The sequence below is a fragment of the Moschus berezovskii genome, chromosome 7 (assembly GCF_049115385.1).
Source record: "Moschus berezovskii isolate FMDL1 chromosome 7, NW_MosBer_1.0, whole genome shotgun sequence".
In the NCBI taxonomy this organism is placed as follows: domain Eukaryota; kingdom Metazoa; phylum Chordata; class Mammalia; order Artiodactyla; family Moschidae; genus Moschus; species Moschus berezovskii.
Window position 1 is genome coordinate 118,184,581 of NC_142466.1, and position 22,110 is coordinate 118,206,690.

The 22,110-nt window shown below is 51.7% G+C and overlaps 1 protein-coding gene across 2 annotated transcripts in view; it reads right to left on the reverse strand.

Moving 5' to 3' along the window:
* The window catches only part of DCDC2C (doublecortin domain containing 2C), a 62,543-nt gene extending 40,681 nt beyond the window's left edge, over positions 1–21,862 (reverse strand). For both annotated transcript variants that reach the window (XM_088837761.1, XM_088837760.1), the window contains exons 1-4: positions 21,576–21,862; positions 14,136–14,187; positions 5,605–5,681; positions 2,774–2,902 (exon numbers count right to left, since the gene is read on the reverse strand). In XM_088837761.1, coding sequence (XP_088693887.1) covers positions 2,774–2,902; positions 5,605–5,681; positions 14,136–14,187; positions 21,576–21,862 — 545 coding nt within the window. The remainder of the gene's footprint in view (positions 1–2,773; positions 2,903–5,604; positions 5,682–14,135; positions 14,188–21,575) is intronic.
* Between the last annotated feature and the right edge of the window lie 248 nt (positions 21,863–22,110).

The following is a 22,110-nucleotide window of genomic DNA, read 5'->3' on the forward strand; positions in this document are numbered from 1 at the left end:
CGTGGAATGGCAGGACCCCCGGGACCCACCCTCCCTCCATCACGCACCCTCAAACCCCAGCAAGCATGGGACCAGCTCGGGGGCTGGCACACACACAGCGGCTGGGCTCCCGCCACAGAAGCGCTGATCCCGTGATCCCAGGATGGGGCCTGAACACCTGTTTCCAACCAGGGCAGCTCGTGGCCCTGCCCCCCTGGGTCACCTGGAGAGCCAAGAAGGAGACCCCAGACAGAAGAGGGCAGTGAGACACCTCGGGAGCGGAGCACGGGCTTCCAGGTGGGAGGCAGGGCTTGGAATTCCCTTCCCCTCCTGCTGTCACCTTGGACAGTCGGTGTCCATCCCCCCAGAGGGCGCACAGCTTACGAGGAGCAAGTCAGGGAGGGGCAGGTGCCCTCAGCAGTGAGCGGCCCAGGGCAGTGGCAGACTGACCTCCCGTAGCCTGGAGGACAGCCTCCCCCCAGAGCCTGGGCTCCGGGGCCTGGACCCCAAGGTGCTGGGGGCAGACGGCTGGGGAGACGCCACCAGAAGAAGTGCTCGGACAGATGGAGCAGGGGCTTGAACAAAGAAAACTTTATAAAGTAAGGGAACTGAGAAATAAGCAATTACTTGAAAGAGACACATGTATCCCATTGTTCACTGCAGCATTATATACAATAGCTAGAACACGGACGCAACCTAGATGTCCATCAGATGAATGGATAAAGACATTGTGGTAGATACACACAATGGAACCCTGTGGAATTCAAGGACGCCAGCTGAATTCATGCACAGGGCAGCAATGGAGAAACAAGAGAATAGACTTATGGACGTGAGAGGGGAGGAGAGGGTGAGATGAGTGGAGAGAGTGACACGGAAACTCACGTCACCACGTGTAAGATAGACGGCCAACGGGAATGTGCTGTATGGCTCAGGAAACCCAAACAGGGGCTCTGTATCAACCTAGAGGGTGGGCTGGGGCGGGAGATGGGAGGGAGGCTCCGAAGGGAGGGGATGTGTGTATACCCATGGCTGACTCATGCTGAGATTTGACAGAAAACAGCAAAATTCTGTAAAGCAATTATCCTTCAAAAAAAAAAAGAGAAAGAAAGAAGCAATTACTGTTTGGAAGATAAAACAGAGGAGCCATCCCAGGACGAAGCAGGGAACGATAACAGAACACGGAGAGGGAAAGTTAGGGGGTAAAAATGAGAAGTGCCATCATCCAGACGGTAAGAATCCCAAAAGAAGCTAAAGCGGGAGTGGAAAGGAAGAAACAGCCAGAGAAACGATGCAGATTAAGGGCACAGAGGGAAAGGCAGGGGGCGGCGGAGCCCAACGCAGAGACAGGGTCAGGGCGCCGGCGCGGCCCATGTGCCCTGCGGACGCTGTGATGAGAGCGGGGACGGCCGGGCCTCGGGCCTCAGGACCCGGCGGCACCACTCAGCGCCAGCTCTCCAGCAGGGACAGCGAGATGGGGGGCCGGGGGACGGCCACCCCCCTTGTTCTCGGCTTTCTGCCCGAGCAGACTCTGCCGTCTCAGCCACACCTTCCCCTCCAGCCACAGCCCCGCAGCCCCCTTCTTCCCTGCGGGGACCACCAGGCTGCCGGCGACGACCTCGGCGTCCCTGGACTCAGCTCCACACTGAGCCCCTCCCGGGCTGATCCTTCCCAGCTCGGCCACATACCGGTCCACCCGTCTGCCCCTGCCCTCCCCCCGGGCTGCCAAGCATCAGAGGAAACCGCGGCAGGCCCAGGCTCACACGGCCCCCAAATCCGCATGGCCATGCGTCCCCTCCCCTCAGTCTTGGCTCGCTGTCCCCGATCCACTCACGAGAGGCCACTTCCCCCACCTCCAGGCCCAGCGCCTTCCAGCCACTTGGGACCTTGCTCCCGTGGCCACCCCAGCCCTCTCCTCCCCAGTGCATCACTGACCACACACACACACACACACACACACACACACAGAGCAGCCTCGAGACAGCAAGGCGCCGGCCTGCAGGGCCTGCACAGTGTGGACCCTGGAGGCTGCTCCGGCCTCAGGCCTGGCTGCCTCCCCACAAGGACGCCAGCTGCACACAGTGGACTGTCTGCAGTTTCCCCCAGACTCCTCGCTTGTTCCGATCGGGATCGCCAGCCCATCCCACACTCACAACACACCAAGGGCTCCTCAGGCACTTCACCACGTCACCACTCCTGGAAGCAGGTACTGTTCTAATTTCCAGTTTCCCAGAGGAGGAGACGGGAAGCTCCGTGCCTCCCCGGCGGGACCCAGGTGTGGCCACTGCGGCCTCCTCCGTCCAAGGACTCCATCCTCACTGATGGGCCGGTCAGACCCCCGACTTCTCCTGCCCAGCTCTAATTGCTGGCCACCTGCAGCAGTACAGGGGGGCCCCGGGGACACAGTGGGGTCACAGGACACACCTGCCGTGTTCACCACACCTCGTGGAGGGGAACATTCACTAAACTTCGTTAAGTGAATGAATAAAATTGGTTAAAAATAAGTATGGCCCGAAGAGGCTTCCCTGGTGGCTCAGAGGTTAAAGCATCTGCCTCCAATGCGGGAGACCTGGGTTTGATCCCTGGGTTGGGAAGATCCCTGGAGAAGGAAATGGCAACCCACTCCAGTACTCCTGCCTGGAGAATCCCACGGACAGAGAAGACTACAGAAATACTGCCTGCCCGAAGAATTAAAACCAGAGTTCACGAGCCTCATGTTAGACCTCACTGGTGCTGGCTAGAAGTTCTCACCGAAACTCCCCACTTCCCGGGTCCCCGGGGCAGGCCGCAGTCTTACTTTCTAACGCCTCCCAGAGGGAAGACCTTCTCTCCGACCGTGGTCAGCACGCTGTTCCACTCCGTCAGGCTGAATTTGGGTATAATAATCTTTACAGGTGGAATAAATAATCTTCCATTTGTGAAAACACTGTAAGGATAAAAGGAAAAGACTTTGTTAGTGCCTCATGCTTTGGGGGAAAACACTGGGCATTCACGAAAAATAAACACTTACAGAACCATGGAAACCACGCACAGCCCTGAGCTCAGAGAAGGGAGCACACACGGCAGGGACTCGGCTTCATAGGAGAGAGACGTGCCAACGAGCAGGGCAACACTCTATTCTTTAAAAACTATGCCTCTGTCATGGAGAAGGCAATGGCAAGCCAGTCCAGTACTCTTGCCTAGAAAATCGCATGGACGGAGGAGCCTGGTGGGCTGCAGTCCATGCGGTCACTAAGGGTCGGACACGACTGAGCGACTTCACTTTCACTTTTCACTTTCACACACTGGAGAAGGAAAGGGCAACCCACTCCAGTGTTCTTGCCTGGAGAATCCCAGGGACGGCGGAGCCTGGTGGGCTGCCGTCTATGGGGTCACACAGAGTCAGACACGACTGAAGCGACGCAGCAGCAGCAGCAGCAGCAGCATGCCTCTGTCAAAACAGAATTCTCCTACACTGTGGGAATGAAAACTGATACAGCCACTAGGAGAGACCAGTATGGAGGGTTCTTAAAAAACTAAAAATAGGATTTCCACGTGAGCCAGCAATCCCACTACTGGGCACATCCCCAGAGAAAACCATAATGCAAAAAAATGTGTGTGCCCCAGTGTTCACTGCAGCACGATTTACAACAGCCAGGACGTGGAGGCGAGCTGGACGTCCATCAGCAGAGGAACGGATAGGGAAGACGTGGTACATACACACAATGGAGTAACAGTGTTTAGTCACTAAGTCATGTCTGACTCTTCCTCAACCCCATAGACTGCAACCTGCCAGGCTCCTCTGTCCATGGGATTTCCCAGGCAAGAATTGTGGAGTGGGTTGCATTTCCTTCTCCAGGGCATCTTCCCAACCCAGGCAGCAAACCCACATCTCCTGCATTGGCAGGAGGGGTCTTTCCCGCTGAGCCACATCCAAACATAACTTTAATTTAACATGCTGGCACTCAATGAAAAGAATCCATTTTCTCATTAAGGCTCTGTGGCAAGAGGCCTGCAAATTCCAGAGTCCATGTTTAAATGTTTCCCCCAAACAAACCTTGAAAGGATGTTCTGTGCAAGCTGCATCACAACTCATCTGTGATGTAACTACTACACTGAAGATCTGCACCACCGAGTGGTGTTCCTAAAGGGTGTACACCAAAAGTCTTTCCAAACACAGACAGCTACTGTTAAATTAAGTAGGACAAACATTAAATGCTTTTAAATAAGAAGTGTTTTTTCAAAGTAGGAAATAGCACCTGGATCCAGGAATGAATTTTATTATCATGGTGATAATGAAGGCGATGCTGGTGGTGGTGATAAAGATAATGGTAATGGTGGTGGTGGTGAGGAAAGGTCAAAACACCTTTCTCCCTCGAACACTGAGAACTCTGAAAACCATCTTAACTATTTTCTGTTTGTTTTTCAGTTAACAAGGTCTCCATGCGAACATGGAAGAAAAGGCCCTGCATGTGGATGGTTTCTGGGTCCATCTAGTGGAGTTTCTAGCACACCGTGTATGGAACAAAGCACAGGCAGTAAGAATAACAGACTTATAACAGGAAAAAACAGTCTGAAAAGGAAGTGAGAACCACTGAAAACTTGGGTCAGGACAAGAAATACACATATATCTGGGGAAATGTGGCTTTGCCAGGAAGGGCCCGTAGCCAGTAATGTTCCCTCAGGTTTCTGTCTGTTCTTTAGAAAGAGATGTCTTTCACGAAATTTAGAAATACTGTCTTGTTATTTCAAAGCAGTTCTCAGATGAATAAAAGACACAGAGGAAAGATCTTGGCTGTGTGAGTGGCTCCCTTGCAGAAGGCTAAGGAGAAGTATCTTAGAGAAATGATGGTTGGCTTTTTGAGGGTAAGTGAAGGAGCAGCTTCGCTAACCAGCAGGCTGTGTTTGCTCGTGATGACCTTGGGTGTCTCTGTCAGGGGCTCCGCTGGTTCTGCAGGGGCTTCCCTGCTTCCAGGGCCCCAGCTCTTGGCTGGTCAACAGGGGTGGGAAGGACAACCGACTGGAAAGTGGAGCCTCGGCTACTCAAGGCCGGGACCAACCCGAGCTGGGCCCCTCTGACGGGGAGCCAGGACCTGCAAAATCCCTGGAATTCCTTCCATCGGGAGCAGGACCAGGAGAGGGGAGTGCATCAGCTTCTCTCTCCTGCATCTGGCTGCTACAGAACTCACCCTCAACAGCCTCTGCTCCCACTACCCCAGCTCCCGCTTCAGCAGGGAGGCTCAAAACTACCTTCCTCGCTCGAACATCGGAAAGTCTGAAAGCCACCATAACTATTTTATGTTCGTTTTTTAAGTCTCCCTGGGAACAGAGCTTCTGCATTTCCGATCACCATCCAGCAGCTGCAATGACTAGACTGCAAAATAAATGAAAAAATGGAGACTAAATTGCGTGTTCCTGCCCCCACGTGACCCGGGAACTGCGGTGGGGCAATGGCGTTGCTTCTCCAAAATCGAGGTTCTCGAGAGACCACGTGGCACCTGCAAGGCGGAATCAAACAGAAGCTTCCGGGAAGACGGAAGAGACATCAGGATGAGCAGGGGGAGGACGAGGAGGAAGGCAGAGTAGGGAGGCTACTGTGTTGAGGGGCTCGGGCCAGCGCGTGCTCTCCCCTGCCCCCACTGTACTCACTGTATTTGTCGGGACGTGCGATGGAACACCTGCCACCTGGAAGGCACGGTCATGCCACAGTGCACCACCGGTCTGATCTGCAAGGAGACGAAGGAAGCGCAGAACCCAGGTCAAGCTCACAAGTGCTTGTTGGATGCCCATGTGACACACAGCGTCAGCCCCAAACCTAAGCACAGGTGGGGCCGCCCCGCTAACAGATCAGACCCCAGCGGGGACCAGGGAGGCTGGGCTCCGTGCTAGGCGGGGTCTGGGAGCTGCAGGGGCTGAACCCGGCACACCCTAGAGCCCGTGCTCCACCAGACAGGACACCACGACGAGAAGCCCTCACGCCACAACTAGAGAAAAGCCGGCGAGCGACAAAGAGCTCAGCCAAAACTAAACAAAATTTTAAAAACTGAACATACTCGCATACTAAGAGCCACCAAACCAGTGCCATGAATGTCAACAACTACCATGAATTTGCAGACCCAGTTTGGAAAGAAAACAACAGAGATTATCCTCTGAAAAAGTCTATTAAGGTAAGCTACCCTAAGAAGCAGCTCTCTGCTTGACTGCATAAACTTATGGAAACAATGAATTAATTGCTTATCTATGTGCTAATGATTCATTAACCCCAATATCACCTGACTGATTCAATGGTTCCAGCAATTAACATGATTCTGGACCTTTCCCCCTGTATTCCATACAATAATCTCCTAACAAGTCTCAGGAAACATGCTTTTCTGTTGTCTGATGGTGGTGACACTTCCAAGACTCCTGTCAATCATCTGCCCCAAGAGGCGGGACCCAGTGGGCTTTCGAGCTCTTTATTGAAGGTGGTGGCTCAGACAGTAAAGAATCTGCCTGCCATGCCGGAGACCCGGGTTCGATCCCCGGGTTGGGAGGAAGATCCCCTGGAGAAGGAAATGGCAATCCACTCCAGTATTCTGCCTGGAGAAGCCCATGGACAGAAGAGCCTGGAGGGCTACAGTCCAAAGGGTTGCAAAGAGTCGGACACGACTGAGCGACTAACCAGGGTCGTTAAACCAGATCTGTGTCTGTGATGGAAGACACTTGAGGCTGCCAAAGCGGCATGGATGGTTTCTTGATGCCTACTGTGTACCAGGCAGTGCACTCGGACCTTTACAGGCATTCATGTCTGATCCTCAAAACAACCAGGCAACAAACTATCAGAGAGGTTATATAATCTTCCCAAGAACACACAGCTATTAAGTGTCCTGGCCATAATAAGCCATCAAAAATATTTTATTATAGGTTTTAGCAAAATGGGCACTTGAACGTATGTCGATATAGCACTTAGGAGCCTTTGTTGAGTCATCCATGACTCCAGGACTTTTTCCATCTCTTTATCACCGTGTGAGCTTGCTCAGCTTGTCTCACTTCCCTAAGCCTGCTTGTCTATCTGCACGTGCAATGCAGATCAGAGCAGTGCGTGAGGAGTAAGTCAAACAGAAAAAGATGAATATTTCATGATGCTACTTATAAGTCGAATCTGAAAAAAATACAAATGAATCTATACACAGAACAGAAACACACTCACAGACACGGCAAACAAACACGGTTACCAACGGTGAAGGTGGGGGGGTGATAAATGAGGAAACTGGGATTAACCAGTACAAGCGACTACATATAAAATAGACAAGCAACAAGGATTTACCATATAATACAAGAAACAATATTCATTCCTTGTAATAATCTGTAATGAAATATAATCTTAAAAAATATGCATAACCAAATCACTTTTTCAATCACACTTGAAACTAACACAATTTTCACAATTGTAAATCAAATATACTTCAATAAAAATTAAAAAATATGTATTAAGCCCAAAAAAAGTTTTTAAAAAAGGTGGTGCATTGACATTGCTCGAGATACCAGTAACACAAAGTGAGTGAACGCATTGTCCAGTGCTCAGCAAAGCGCCTGAAGTTCAGAGCTAAGAGCCCAGTCGACAGCAGCGGATCTTATTCGTCTTGTTGCCCTTTAGTCCCTTCTCTCCCCGGCCCCATCCTGCTCCGAGAACCCTCTGTGAACACCCTCACAGCCTTCTTCATGCCAAACATCAAACAAAAAGCCCCATAGCTGACCCATGATCATGCTCCCTTGGAGGATGGACTTCAGCTCAGCTCAGCTCAGCTCAGTTCAGTTCAGTTGCTCAGTCGTGTCCAACTCTTCAAAACCCCATGGACTGCAGCACGCCAGGCCTCCCTGTCCATCACCAACTCCCGGAGCTTACTCAAACTCATGTCCATTGAGTTAGTGATGCCATCCAGCCATCTCATCCTCTGTCCCTTCTCCTTCCACCTTCAATCTCTCTCAGCATCAGGGTCTTTTGCAATGAGTCAGTTCTTCTCATCAGATGGCCAAAGTATTGGAGTTTCAGCTTCAGCATCAGTCCTTCCAAAGAATATTCAGGACTGATCTCCTTTAGGGTTGACTGGTTGGATCTTCTTGCAGTTCAAAGATTCTCAAGAGTCTTCTCCAACACCACAGCTCAAAAGTATCAATCTTCGGCGCTCAGCTTTCTTTATAGTCCAACTCTCACATCCGTACATGACAACTGGAAAAACCATAGCTTTGACTAGAGGGACCTTTGTTGGCAAAGTAATGTCTCTGTTTTTAATATGCTGTGTAGGTTGGTCATAGCTTTTCTTCCAAGAAGCAGGCGTCTTTTAATTTCATGGCTGCAGTCACTATCTGCAGTGATTCTGGAGCGCCCCCCCCCAATAAAGTCAGCCACTGTTTCCCCTGTTTCCCCATCTATTTCCCATGAAGTGATGGGACCAGATGCCATGATCTTCGTTTTCTGAATGTTGAGCTTTAAGCCAACTTTTTCACTCTCCTCTTTCACTTTCATCAAGAGGCTCTTTAGTTCTTCGCTTTCTGCCATAAGGGTGGTGTCATCTGCATATCTGAGGACTTCAGCTGCCCGCTGACAAATGGACTTACAGGTTGGAACTGATGCTCTGAATGACTCCAGATTTGCTGAGTCTGCAATCAGAGAAACTATCACAAAGCATCAGATGGCCACTGATTCATGCAGCCTGCTGGCCATCCTGGGAAGTCCTTACTCAGAAGCAGGGCCTCAAGTACAACCGACCCAGGGACAGTACCTAGTCCAAATTCTGCCAGGCTGCAGACTCTGGAAGCCCTCAGCCACAGTTCCATTCATTTACTTAAGCCTTATTTGTGGAGGCCCCACCACAGGAGGAACTGTGCTAAGTGTTAGAGAGGCAAAGGTGAGCATCACACCTTGCCTCAAAAGTGCTGGGCACGTGGGGACCCAGGCCACTGAAGGGGCGGTCTGGAAACAAGGGCACAAGCACACATAGCTCTGTGGTGAGGGCTCCATGGGGGCCAGCACGGGGCACAGACGGGTGCACCCCCTCCTCACAGCGACACAAAGCAGGCTTCCTGGAGGAAGCGGCATCCAGGCTGAGAGCCCAACTACAGGAAGAAGCCATTCCGTCAAGGGTGGGAAGAAATGTGGAATGAGGCTGGGGGAGCAGCTTCCGCAGCATACTGGAGAGAGGAGTTTGGACACACCCTCGCGGGTGCAAGGTCTCTGAGAAACAGAGCGCTAGACTAGATCCTGGACTCAGAGGGAGGGGTGGTGAGAGGTGGGGCTGACGAAGAAAGCAAGGCCAGGTCAAGGTTAGCAGAGCAGACTCCACCCCCGGGGAGCAAGGAGGCAGGCCCGGAAGTGTCTGAACCAGGGAACGGCGGTGATCAAGTTGGAAAGGGAGGCGCAGCATGCCGGAAGGCCAGCAGAAGGCACGGGACTCCCAGGAGCAGCTCCTGTGCTGTCAGCAGGAATCGGAGGAGTAGCTGAACGGGCTTGAGGCGCGAGGGGAGGGATGGTGCCAGGGGAGGGATGGGGCGCGGGGAGGGATGGGGCGAGGGGAGGGATGGGGCGCGGTGAGGGGAGGGATGGCGCGAGGGGAGGGATGGGGCACGGGGAGGGATGCGGCGAGGGGAGGGATGGGGCGCAGGGAGGGGTGGCGCGAGGGGAGGGATGGGGCGAGGGGAGGGGTGGCGCGAGGGGAGGGGTGGCGCGAGGGGAGGGACGGGGCGCGGGGAGGGATGGGGCGCGGGGAGGGGTGGCGCGAGGGGAGGGATGGGGCGAGGGGAGGGGTGGCGCGCGGGGAGGGATGGGGCGAGGCGAGGGATGGGGCGGGGAGGGATGGCGCTCGGGGAGGGATGGCGCTCGGGGTGGCGCTCGGGGAGGGATGGGGCGCGGGGAGGGATGGGGCGAGGGGAGGGGTGGGGCGAGGCGAGGGGTGGGGCGAGGGGAGGGGTGGCGCGGGGAGGTATGGCGCGCGGGGAGGGACGGCGCGCGGGGAGGGACGGGGCGCGGGGAGGGACGGGGCGAGGGGAGGGGTGGCGCGAGGAGGGGTGGGGCGAGGGGAGGGGTGGGGCGAGGGGAGGGTTGGGGCGGGGGAGGGGTGGCGCGGGGAGGGGTGGGGCGAGGGGAGGGGTGGCGCGGGGAGGTATGGCGCGAGGGGAGGGACGGCGCGCGGGGAGGGATGGGACAGGGGAGGGGTGGCGCGGGGAGGGGTGGGGCGCGGGGAGGGGTGGGGCGAGGGGAGGGGTGGCGCGGGGAGGGGTGGCGCGCGGGGCAGCGGGGGGCGGGGACAGCAAGACTAAGAACAGCGTTGAGGTCTCCGGTTTCAGGAACTGAATCTACAACTCCGTTCTCCGAAAAAGGGAACACAAAATAACAACTGGCTTTGGAGGAAGATGTACAGCTACAGAGGCCAAGCTCTGGAGCCCACAAACTACAGTTCGTGAAGCCTGTGGGCCCCAGAGCGGGCTCTGCACAGCACGGAAAGTCACAGCCATGAGAAGCCCTTGCCCCAACACTAGGGAGCAGCCCACTGGGCACTGCTGGGGAAAGCCCGCTCAGCCACGAAGACCCCGCGGAGCCAAAACACACAAATGACAGTTTTTTTTAATGTTTATTTTAAAAGCCTTTTTAAAAATCGGACACTGACGACATTCACATTATATCAACATAACACCATCATTGAGCCTCAAGATCCCAAGAGCACTATTTGGAGTCTAATTTTCCTCACCCCTCCTTTGAATGAAATGAAATTCCAGATTCATTACATTGAAGCACACATCATTTCTACGGTTATAGGAAATGTACTACTATGATATTCTAATTAATTTTAAGTAAATTTTTTTGCTAAACTAAGATCTCTTAAGAAGCTTCTTCAATTTTCGCACTAATTTAATATTTTGACCAGAATGTAAATTCTGTGAACGCATACTCTACAGAAAGCTAGGCACTCCTACTCTGTGTTCCTGTATCACAAAATAAGGCAGAATAATTTACTAAAACATAAACCCTGAATATTTGAACTTTGCCAAGACTCACAGTATAGTATATTTAGTGTTTTTAACAGTTTGCACTGGTGTTCAAATTGGTAGGCATTTATGGATTTCAAATTCAGATAGGGTGAGCTATTCCAACTTAAAGACATTATGAGTAATAATTTGAACGATTTACTGAGTTCTTACAATAGGCCCATCACCGTCTCAATCCCCACAGCACTCTAAGCTATTTATTTCAGACCCATCTCTAGAGACCGAATCACAGTATGACGTCATAAACCATTCAACCATTCCTCTGTTGATGGACATTCATGTGGTTCCCAGGCTTTTGAAATTACAATAATGATAATAATAAACGCTGCCATAAACACCCTTAAGGCCCAGCGTGTGCGCTGAGTGAGCTGGCTGGAGTGGGTACAAGAGGGGAGCCCATGGCTTCAGCTTCTGACAAGGTCTGGAGAGCTTTTAGCACCATGTTCACTTGCAAAGCTACCTCAAAGAGGCTGTGAAAACACTACAACCCCACCAAGACAAGGATTTACACGTCAAACGGCAATAATCACGAGCCACTTTCAGGGGGTGACGTCTTCCGCCGAAGGAGCAGGGGCCGGGGGTGACCGTCAAGCACCTCCAGGCCTCCCCACTGCACAGGACACGGCTCAGCCCCACAGCACCCAGAGGCGGGGGTGGCGTTCTCATGGGATGCCATCACATGTGCCCTGGAAGCAGCACATGCTCTTACAGACATGCCGGAAGTCAACATTAAAGAGGCTAAAATTGTGCATGTAACTCCTCCTCCTTACAAACAATCATGACGGCTCTATCAGGGGCCATCCCAATGCCTGGTTACAATAATGAAAATGCAAAAGGATGGAAGATCGGTTGATAGGGAGCGGGTTAAATAATTATGATAGACTCACATAATGGAACATTTTGCAGGCACTAAAAATCATGTTGCAGGAGATCCTTTACTAGGTTAAACTATCATGATACTTAATAAAAAGAAGAACAGTGTGTGTTGGTGGATTGCATCTCTTTAAATATACACATATACATACTGTATATACATGTGTGTCTGTGAGGGTAGATAGCTAGGTATTTGCTACTCATGCAGAGAAAGGCCGCTGGAAACGGACATGACAAAATACACACCGTGCTGATCTCTGGGAGGTGGGATGATGGGTGATTTTCGCTTTCCTCAATGAGCTTTCCTGCATGGCAATTTTGACATTTTTCTCAGCAAGAATGACTTTAAAATCAGATTTTTTTTTTTTAAATAAGAGTGCAAATTTCAAAAGAACAATTACAAAGCTCCTTGGGCAACCACAACCTTGGTGTGAAGGCCCTGGGAATCTAGGCCCGACTTGGAGAAGATGGAGCGGTACCCACATTTCACACAAGGCTTGTCCTAACGTCTCCCATCACAGCGTCCTCAGTCAGAAAACAGGGAGCTTTGATGAGATACTCTGGGAAGTCTCTTTCCTGTCCTACAATGCCAAATGTTACCTGAAATCAAGTCTAATGTTTTTAAATCCTTGTAATGTGCAAAGGCAATGGCACCCCACTCCAGTACTCTTGCCTAGAAAATCCCATGGACGGAGGAGCCTGGTGGGCTGCAGTCCGTGGGGTCGCTACGAGTCAGACACGACTGAGCGACTTCACTTTCACTTTTCACTTTCACACATGGGAGAAGGAAATGGCAACCCTCTCCAGTTTTCTTGCCTGGAGAATCCCAGGGACGGGGGAGCCTGGTGGACTGCCGTCTATGGGGTCACACAGAGTCGGACACGACTGAAGTGACTTAGCAGCAGCAATGTACAAAGGATAAACATAGACTCAAACTTGAACAGTTCCTGTCGAGGGGTCCTCTTCAGAAGTGGTGTTTAACCCCACTCTGCCCCACCTGGAGAGGGAGGTGCAGGGACCTAGGGGTTAAGAATGATCACATACCATTTCCTCTCTCTTTACAAAGGCAGCTCTGAAATTCAGTGACTGCCAATTCCTTTCTGGCTGGGAACTTTTCCTTCTATCCCTGGCAAGGGACAGTCTAAGGTGAGCAAGTAATGCTAAACGTGTCTGCAGGCTGGTGCCTGTGGGCAAAGTGCATGCTGCTGGACCGTCCTTGACTGGAGCCCTGGCTGGAGTTCAAGGACTTTTAGAGGACAGGGAGGATGAGGACAGACACATTTAGTATGGGCTTCCCTGGTGGCTCAGAGGTTAAAGCGTCTGCCTCCAATGCGGGAGACCCGGGTTCGATCCCTGGGTCGGGAAGATCCCCTGGAGAAGGAAACGGTAACCCACTCCAGTATTCTTGCCTGGAGAATCCCATGGACGGAGAAGCCTGGTAGCCTACAGTCCACGGGGTCGCAAAGAGTTGGACACGACTGAGCGACATCACCTACCTCACCTCACCTACAGTACATATATTTCATCATGTAATCTTCATATTACACATTATCTAACACATATTCTCATCTCCTTTTTACAGAGGAGAGAACTTAATAGCAAAATTACCATGTGTAGAAGTAGATACTCTAAAAACAGCTCACCTTTGAAATACTCCACAAAAGCCCATTTATAAAATAAAAAAGTAAAAATCATCTTGCATTCTAAATAGCATCAGGCTGTCTTGCTCAAACCTAGTGATTTTTGTTGCTCATTAAAAAGACGATGTCTTTTAACTTACATGTGAACTATGGTTTGTTTGCTAAGACCCAAGCGATGTGAATAGAGTGATGGTTCCACCTTGTAGACCTTTCAAATGTCTTTCAAGCACAAAAATGTTGGGAACACAGAGCAAATCTTTAACATTATAATGAGCTTCAACATCGTGCAACTTAAAATAACTTTTCCTGACACCTGTCTTTCCAAATCCCCAAAACAAAAGAGGAGTTAAAGGCTTAATGAATGCCAGCACACTCCGTCTCATTAACTGGATGGATGGACCCGCTCTCTCCCTAAAAGCCGTCTTGGAACGTTCTCGCCCACATCCACCACCTTAGTGACTGAGGTGCTCTGACAAACAGAACAAGCTCGCCCAGTGACTTCTGGCTTCAAGAGCAGCCTGCCTTTGTAGGCATTCCCTGCAAAAGGCTGTTTCTGTGAAACTTGAATTGCTCCATACCGACGTTTCCATTTTTACCAAGTCATCCACTTGCTCCCATCTTTAGCAGCTGGCAGTGAGCACTTACCTCCTTCAACTTCCTCATGCTTGCAGGCTTTCTGGGAACTATATTAATGTAACTGCAAAAGAAGAAAGCAAAACCTAGTTAGCAGGTAGCTATTTAGATTGAAAATGTGAGCCTCTGTGGCAGTGTCTCGTCTTCGGCATCACAATATCCCGCTCCGTATCAACTTAAAACTAAAATCTAGACCACCGTAGATGCCCATGTGGACACACGACAGCAACGTCATTGCAAAAAAAATGCCCACACTTGGTGGCGCCACCGTTGGCACCACTCGGGCAAACTGTCCTCAGGTGGCATTGCTTTCCCTCACACAACATTATTAACCACAGAGGAACCTTGGGAAGGACTCAAAGAGGAAAACTTTCCGGGGTCACTCGCAGCTCGTCCAGGGTCCACTACCGGCCAAAGTCAGGGCGGAGACTGGATGCCCTGTCCTGCTCCCTCACGCCTGCACTGTCCCGCGTGTCTCACGGAATGTCGTTGTGGACCCCGTCCTGCCGAAACCTGAACACTGGAAACAGCCAGTGGAATCTAATGTGTACGAGCCCCACGGGTGCAACTGTTAACAACCTGAGGACTTTTGCAGAGTCTTCATATGCCTCAAAGACAAAACAGATGTTCTTAGTGACAGAAAAGAATACATTAAAATGTATATGTGTTAAGGCTTCCTTCAATGCGGGAGACCCGGGTTCGATCCCTGGGTCGGGAAGATCCCCTGGAGAAGGCAATGGCAGCCCACTCCAGTGTTCTTGCCTGGAGAGTCCCATGGATGGAGGAGCCTGGCGGGCTGCCATCCACGGGGTCGCCAAGAATCGAACACGACTGAGCGGCTCCACTCACTCACTCACTCACTCTGATTCAAAACAATTTTTTCACGTATTTGAGACTGTTCTTGACAATGATTTTAGCCACAGTCAGAGAAGGATTAACTAAGAGTTGGTGGATGGAAGGAAAAGACATTTTTAAGCACTTACTATGCAGTCAGGAGTCACAAGCTCAGATGCCTATGGAGGCAAGTGAAAGGTGATGCTTGCAAAGCATGGTGTTAGGGAATGGTGGGGTCTGCGGCTAGAGGAGGGAGGGTCCCTCTGAGATGGTCGGGGCTCGTAACTCCTGGGCACTGTTTTCCTGTGGAAATGCAGGCAACTAAAAACTCAGTCCTTTTAAGCAATAAAATCCTCTATTTTCTAATGGAAACCAAGTTTTGTATTACATGGACACCTCCGTTATAAACACTGCAGCCAATTCAGACCTTTGAAAAGCGCGTGAGCTGAAGAGGCTGCACATCTCCAACTTGCCGCCCTTGGCTCGTAGGTCCCTTCCACGTGCTTCTGCTTGCCTCCAAATAGGGGTTTTAGGGTTGAATCCCCACATTACATATTTGACGATGAACATTAATCCCCAAAATGACACAACTTATTATCATGAAATGGAAAACAAAAGGTAAAAATTAATATGGGGAAGTGAAGTGAAGTCGCTCAGTCGTGTCTGACTCTTGGCGACCCCGTGGACTGTAGCCCACCAGGCCCCTCCGTCCATGGGATTCTCCAGACAAGAATACTGGAGTGGGTTGCCATTTCCTTCTCCAGGGGATCTTCCTGACCCAGGGATCGAACCCGGGTCTCCCGCATTGCAGGCAGACGCTTTAACCTCTGAGCTACCAGGGAAGCCCAAATATGGGGAAATTAAGGCATAAAAAGATTGAACAGCCACAAAACACCGTGTACTGTCCCCACACTGTCTGCCGAAGAACGCCGAGTCAGAATGGGAGGAGGGGACAAGTGACCCCTCAGCGAGCCGGTGGCTGGGCCACTAAGCCAGTGCCCTGGATGGGATTTCTGGATGGACCTGGGTTTCCCTGGGGACGTGGGGGGTTGGGGAGCAGGACCTTGAAGCAGAGACTAGATGCTCCTGTGCAAGGTGCCCCCTTGCGGCTTCTGGAGAACAAGAGCAAGGCAGAAGCCCACCACGAGGATCACGCCGGGCGTTTCAAAGTGCTGTGTCCACCGTGTCCTCACGACTCGCACTGGAACAGATGTCAACAAGCCCTGTCCTACTGATGAGGAGGCTGGGTCAGCCAGGCTGTTCTACTGGCCAAGTGCTCCCACACGGGGAGAGCCAGGACCCTGTCCAGCCCAGGCCTCCCAGCTCAGAGACCACACTCCTCCTCCCTTGGCGTGCTGGCCTCTGCACACGCTCTTCCCCCTCCCCCGCTAGTGCCCAGGTGCAAGTGGAGGTTAGGAGACTTGCAGACAAACCGAGGTGCCCCCGAGCTGCCAGAGTTTAATAGCATGTTCACTTTTTATCTCAACAACAAACTGCTAAGGTAAACAGGAAAAATTCCTACTATAATTCAGATTCTTGGGGTCTCCCCAAAGACACATGCAGATTCACACACAAATGCGGGCGTACACACACGCACACAGAGGCATGCCCATACACGCACCATGCATACATGTATGCACACATGTATGTGCCACGTGCACACATACATGCACACACATACATGCAATGCCTTAATCTGCATTTTATTGTGAATACAACTTTCTCCACAAATCATTAATTCCAGGCTTTATGGGACATTTATCTTTTAAGTAATTATTAGTCTACAATATTTTGTTTTATAGAGGAAAAAATTATATTTCTCATCTCAAATTAATTTATTCCAGAAAGTGTAGGAAGTGTTTGAATGATGACTGGATTTGGGTAGATTTTACCCTGCTTGTCTTCTCAATGTACCGTTTCACAGCCGTTATTATGAGAAGACCTCCAGGGCGGTTCATATATCATCAGGTTGCAAAGGTTCAAAATTCATCCACTGGCGGCACAATTAGAAGCTTATTTGCTGGTGGAAATTAATTTTAACCACTCAATGGCTCAGTAAGTACAGAATATACATTCCAACAAGTGTTAACTCACTGATACCAATGTAAATTAAGCCCAAATAGTTTTCAGAGCTGAATTCACCCACATCTGGGTTCCGATTTCATACTTCATTGATCTAAAAGGCAGTGAAGAAGCGAAATCCAAATGCCTCTCCATGCTGAACTCTGCATGCGAACCCCTCCCATCCATTCGATAACAGTGAAGGTACATCGAAAATGCAAAACAGCAGAGGGTCTCACCACGTGGGAACCCCTCCTCCCCTTCCTGCTCAGTGACTGGATCACCTTCCATTCCCTTCAGAATATAATAATCGACCTTAAGAAATCCAGGAAGAAAAACACCTCAATGTCTTTCTCAATATTTCTGCCTTGAGTCCAAAACATTTTCAATAAGCCCTGAAAAATCTCTCCACCAAATGAGAGGTCTCCTGCGTCTCCTGCATGAGCAGGTGGGTTCTTTACCACTGCACCACCTGGGAAGCCCCAATCCAAATGCTACCTCTTAGCAACTATGATGTCTGTCATTTTTCTTCAAAAGCAATAGGATGTCAAGTCTGCACATTTGCAGATGCCATTAAGAACTGAGATCGCAAGCCAGCTAGCTCACAAAATACCTCTATCTCGGTGGCCCTGAAAAACTCAAGATACTGATAATTTGGAGGGCCCTTTGGATAGGGAGCAACCCGGGCATTTGGGAGAAGAGAACGGAAATCCCCTCTGGAACATCTCACTTTTATCTCAGGCCTCAAAGAATTTCCTCAAAAAACAAATTCCATGGAAAAGGAGTCATTTGCCCTCAAAACGTGAGTAAGCTAACAAGGATAGCAAGGACCACAAGAGAAAACCAGGTGGAAAAGGAGGAAACAGAGACGAGTTTCAAACACTGGGATTGTACGTACAGATCACAGAAGGACAAGACCTCAGTAAAAGGCAAACTTGAAAACACAGGTAGGACCACGAGACCCACAGGAGTGAAAGGGAAGCTGTGAAGAAGAACCAGATATCATGTTTGGAAATTAAAAACTAAATGATATAAAACTCAATGAACAGGTTTGATAGGATAGGACACAGAGGCAGAAAAATCAATCAGAAGATCTACGTGAAGCACGTGCCAAGATTACAGCACCAAGTTGAAAGAGAGAGGGATATGATTTGAGCCAATGACACAGGCCCGCCCACACCCACCCAGATACTGGAAGCAGAGAGAGAAAACAAGGCAGAGGCACCACCTGAAGAGACAGGGCTAAGAACTCCCCCACAGCCGATGACAGTCACCATGCTGGGACTCAGGAAAATTCAGTAAATCCGCACTTAGACATACCACCTAAAGCACAGCACCCAGAATCAAACAGCATGCATTTCAAAAAGCTAAAAAAAGATAAAACGTTACTTTCAAGGAAGCAAATGATGATAGCTGATTCCTCATCAGCAACCACTGAGTTAGAAGACAATGAAAAATGCCTTCCATGGGCTGAAGGACACTGTCATCCAAAGATTTATAACAAAAATACATGAGAAGACCTTGGCTCTGGGAACCGTGGACTAAGGAACCGTGATCAACGTGTCCTCTTAAAAACAAAACTGGAGAAACTAAAAAACACACCTCTGCAACATAACAAGACAGTGAGGGGTTAGCACAGTCCAGGAAAGAAAGGGAATAGAAAGACACGAGCCCGATGTCCGGGGCCACTTTGGCTTAGGGGTGGTGGCTGCTGGGAGCAGAGAGCAGAGAGGACGAACCGCAGACAAAAGCGCTGGCTCAGGGCCCGCCAGCCACGGGGTCGTCGTGACCCACTCTCCTGGAGACCCCTGGGTGGTCCGAACCATCCCACACTCTGAAGCTGTGTTAAAGTGACCATCACCTGGGATGACACTGTTCAAATTATTTCTGCAAATAAGTTTTAAAAGTAAAAGTGTGCAGCTCAGAGAGATAACGAGGCAGAGGGAGAGAGAAGACAGCCTAACAGAGACGCAGCTGTAACAAGAGCCACCGTGGCTTCGGCTGGACCACTCCTGCCCAGGAGACCCCAGCAGCTAGATCTCCCGCAGATGCCTCATGACACAGATGAAGCTTCCTGCCACGGGCACGAGCCTGCAAGCATCTGCCCTGGTCAGGCCTTCAGATGTGACTGCACCAGCATCTTGACTGCAAACACTCGAGAGTCTCTGAAGCAGAACCACTTGCCTAAGTTGCTCCGGACTTCCTGGTCAGAGGAACTATGAGACAATAAACACTGTTTCCCACCAGTAAGCGTGCACGAATAGGACACGCAGCAACAGATAACTCACGTGCTCTCCAGGAGGAAGTCTCACCCACACGCACCAGGAGATGGGCAGAGGAACGTGCACAGCAGTGTGCTGACTTGGCACGAAATTTAAAACAAGCCCAATTATCCACCAACCGAGTGAATAAACAAACTGGTGTATCAGCCAACAAAATAATACCGAACAGTGAAAACGAATGACCTATAGTTACACACAGTTAACATGGATGAGCCTCAGAAGCACATTACTGCGTGAAAAAGCAAGTAACAAAATACACACAGCATAACTGCATTTACATATAGTACATAAAACACTGGGAAAAATGTATCCTTCAGGGATAGATTATTATGAAAAGATGATTATCACAAAGGCCAAAATAGAGTTTCCATGTGGGCAAGGGGTGGCAGTGGAGATAGGAGGTTTTGAAAATACTGGTCATTCTCTTTTCCTGAATCCGGACTGGTTCACACAGAGGCTTGCTTTGTTACTATCCTTTAAACTACACATAAACTTGCACATACTCCTCTGTATACGGGGCTTCCCAGGAAGCTCAGTGGTAAAGAATCTGCCTGACAACACAGGAGATGCAGGAGAACGGGAGATGCAGATTTGATCCCTGGGTCGGGACGATCCCCTGGAGGAGGAAACAACAACCCATTCCAGTATCCCTGCCTGGAGAATCCCACAAACAGAAGAGCCTGGAGGGCTATAGCGCATGAGGTTGAAAGAGCTGAACACGACTCAGCAACTGAGCACGCACACACGCCTCTGTGTACATGATATATTTCACAATAAAAGAAATGGCGTCAACCACACATAAGGAACAGGAATGATATCTCTGGAGGAAGACACGAGACGTGAGTGACACCAAGGCAGCCCAGGAATTCACGGAGGACGAACAAACAAGTGATTTTCTCCCTTCTGCTCTGCTGTGCAGTGCAAGTTGCTCAGCCGTGTCCGACTCTTTGCTACCCCATGGACTATACAGTTCACGGAACTCTCCAGGCCAGAATACTGGAGTGGGTAGCCTTCCCCTTCTCCAGGGGATCTTCCCAACCCAGAGAGCGAACCCAGGTCTCCCACATTGCAGGCAAATTCTTTACCAGCTGAGCCACAAGGGAAGCCCAAGAGTACTGGAGTGGGTAGCCCTCCCCCTCTCCAGCGGATCTCCCCGACCCAGGAATGAATCCAGGGTCTCCAGCACTGCGGGCAGAGTCTGCTCTCTAAAGGAAGCCTTTTCCGAGGTCCTGCACCTCGACAGAACACCTGTGCCTCTGTCTGGGCAGTCTCCGCTTTCTCTTCTGCAGTTACTTTTGTTTGTTTGTGTCTTATCTCCCCAAACACACACTGAAAGGCCCTGGCAGCCTCCCCAGTTCTCCCAGGCTGCCCTCCAGGAAGACGCGCACAACAGCTTTTGTTAAGGGACTGAAGAAAGCGCTGCACTGATGACATTTGTATAACAAGGTGCCCAGAGCTCAGAGGATGGTGAAGGCTGTCAGCGCAGAGACGGGCGGACGCCTGGAGAGAAAAGTAAGGGTGTGAACAGAAGTGTGGTGACCCCGTTTGCTTTAAGATCTCACAGGGAGTGCAATACCGGCCCCAGGATAAACGAAACAGAACTGAATTCACCCTCTGGGTGGGCACCCAAAGCATTATGGACGGCCTGAACCTGGCCAGCTCCATCATGGCTTTCCAGGTGGCTCTGGAATTGGTACAACGGCCTGTTTGCCCAGGACACCTACATCTTTCCCCAGCTGCGGTCGTGACCTCTGCAGCGCTGGGGCGGCAGCAGGGGTGTCCTTGCCCTGCTCCTGGCCGGCATTCAGAGGCTGGAAGGCACGTCTGCCCTTCCTTAGCTGCCAGAATTTCGGAAATCCAAGGTGCCCGTCCTTGGTAGGGTCTGAATCTAGCAGGATAGAGAACTGTGAGTGGGCCCACAGCACACTTTAGGAGGCGCACTCATGGAAGGAGACGCACCCACGTCCCCAGGGATGCCAGTCTGGACCAGTTACGACCCAGCTCTGCATCCAGCTCTGCTCGGCGCGGCCAACTCCCCTTCCCCCCGCAGAGCTTCCCACCTTTCCAAAGAGGCGCGCCCTGGCGTCCTATTTTCACTGCCATCCCCTTCCTGACCCTCTGCGTCACTGACGGTCCGGGGACAGGCTCTGCTCGGCCCAGTCACCAGGCGGATGGTGCACGGCGCGCCAGGAGTTGGCACCGGCTCGCGGTCCCCGTCTGGGGGGCCGGACGGCGGCCCTGGTGGGGCAGGGGCGCGCGGGCCGCGGGCACTTACTCCAGCTTCTTGAAGCGCTCGCGCCCGGCCGCCACGTACTTGCCGCCGGCCTGCAGCGAGTCCAGCTCCAGCACCCGTTGGCCGCGCGTCGGCGTGAAGAGGCGCCGCACGCCGAACGGCACCTCCACCTGCTCGGTCAGCTGCTCCAGCAGCGCCTCGAAGGTGGCCACGCGGCGCCGCGACAGCACGAACTTGCGGCCCACGTAGAACTGGTCCCCGTTGCGGTACACCACGATGGTCTTGGCGGGCGTGGTGTCCACCAGCGCGTGCGGCGCGCGCGAGCCCATGGCCGCGGCCTCCTCCGCCGCCGCCCGTGCGCTGCAGCCGCCGCCGGGCAGCCCGGCCACCGCGGCGCCGCGGCCACGGTCCCACCGCCCGCGCTGACGCCACCGGCGATTGTGACCGCCGCCCAGGAGAGGGGCGGCCAAACCGGACAGGGAAGGGTCGGGGGCAGGGCCAGGCCAGGCGATGGGCATCCGAGGCCCGGCAGGTGAGGCCCGCCGAGCTCGGGGCCACGGTGTGGGGTGGGAGGCTG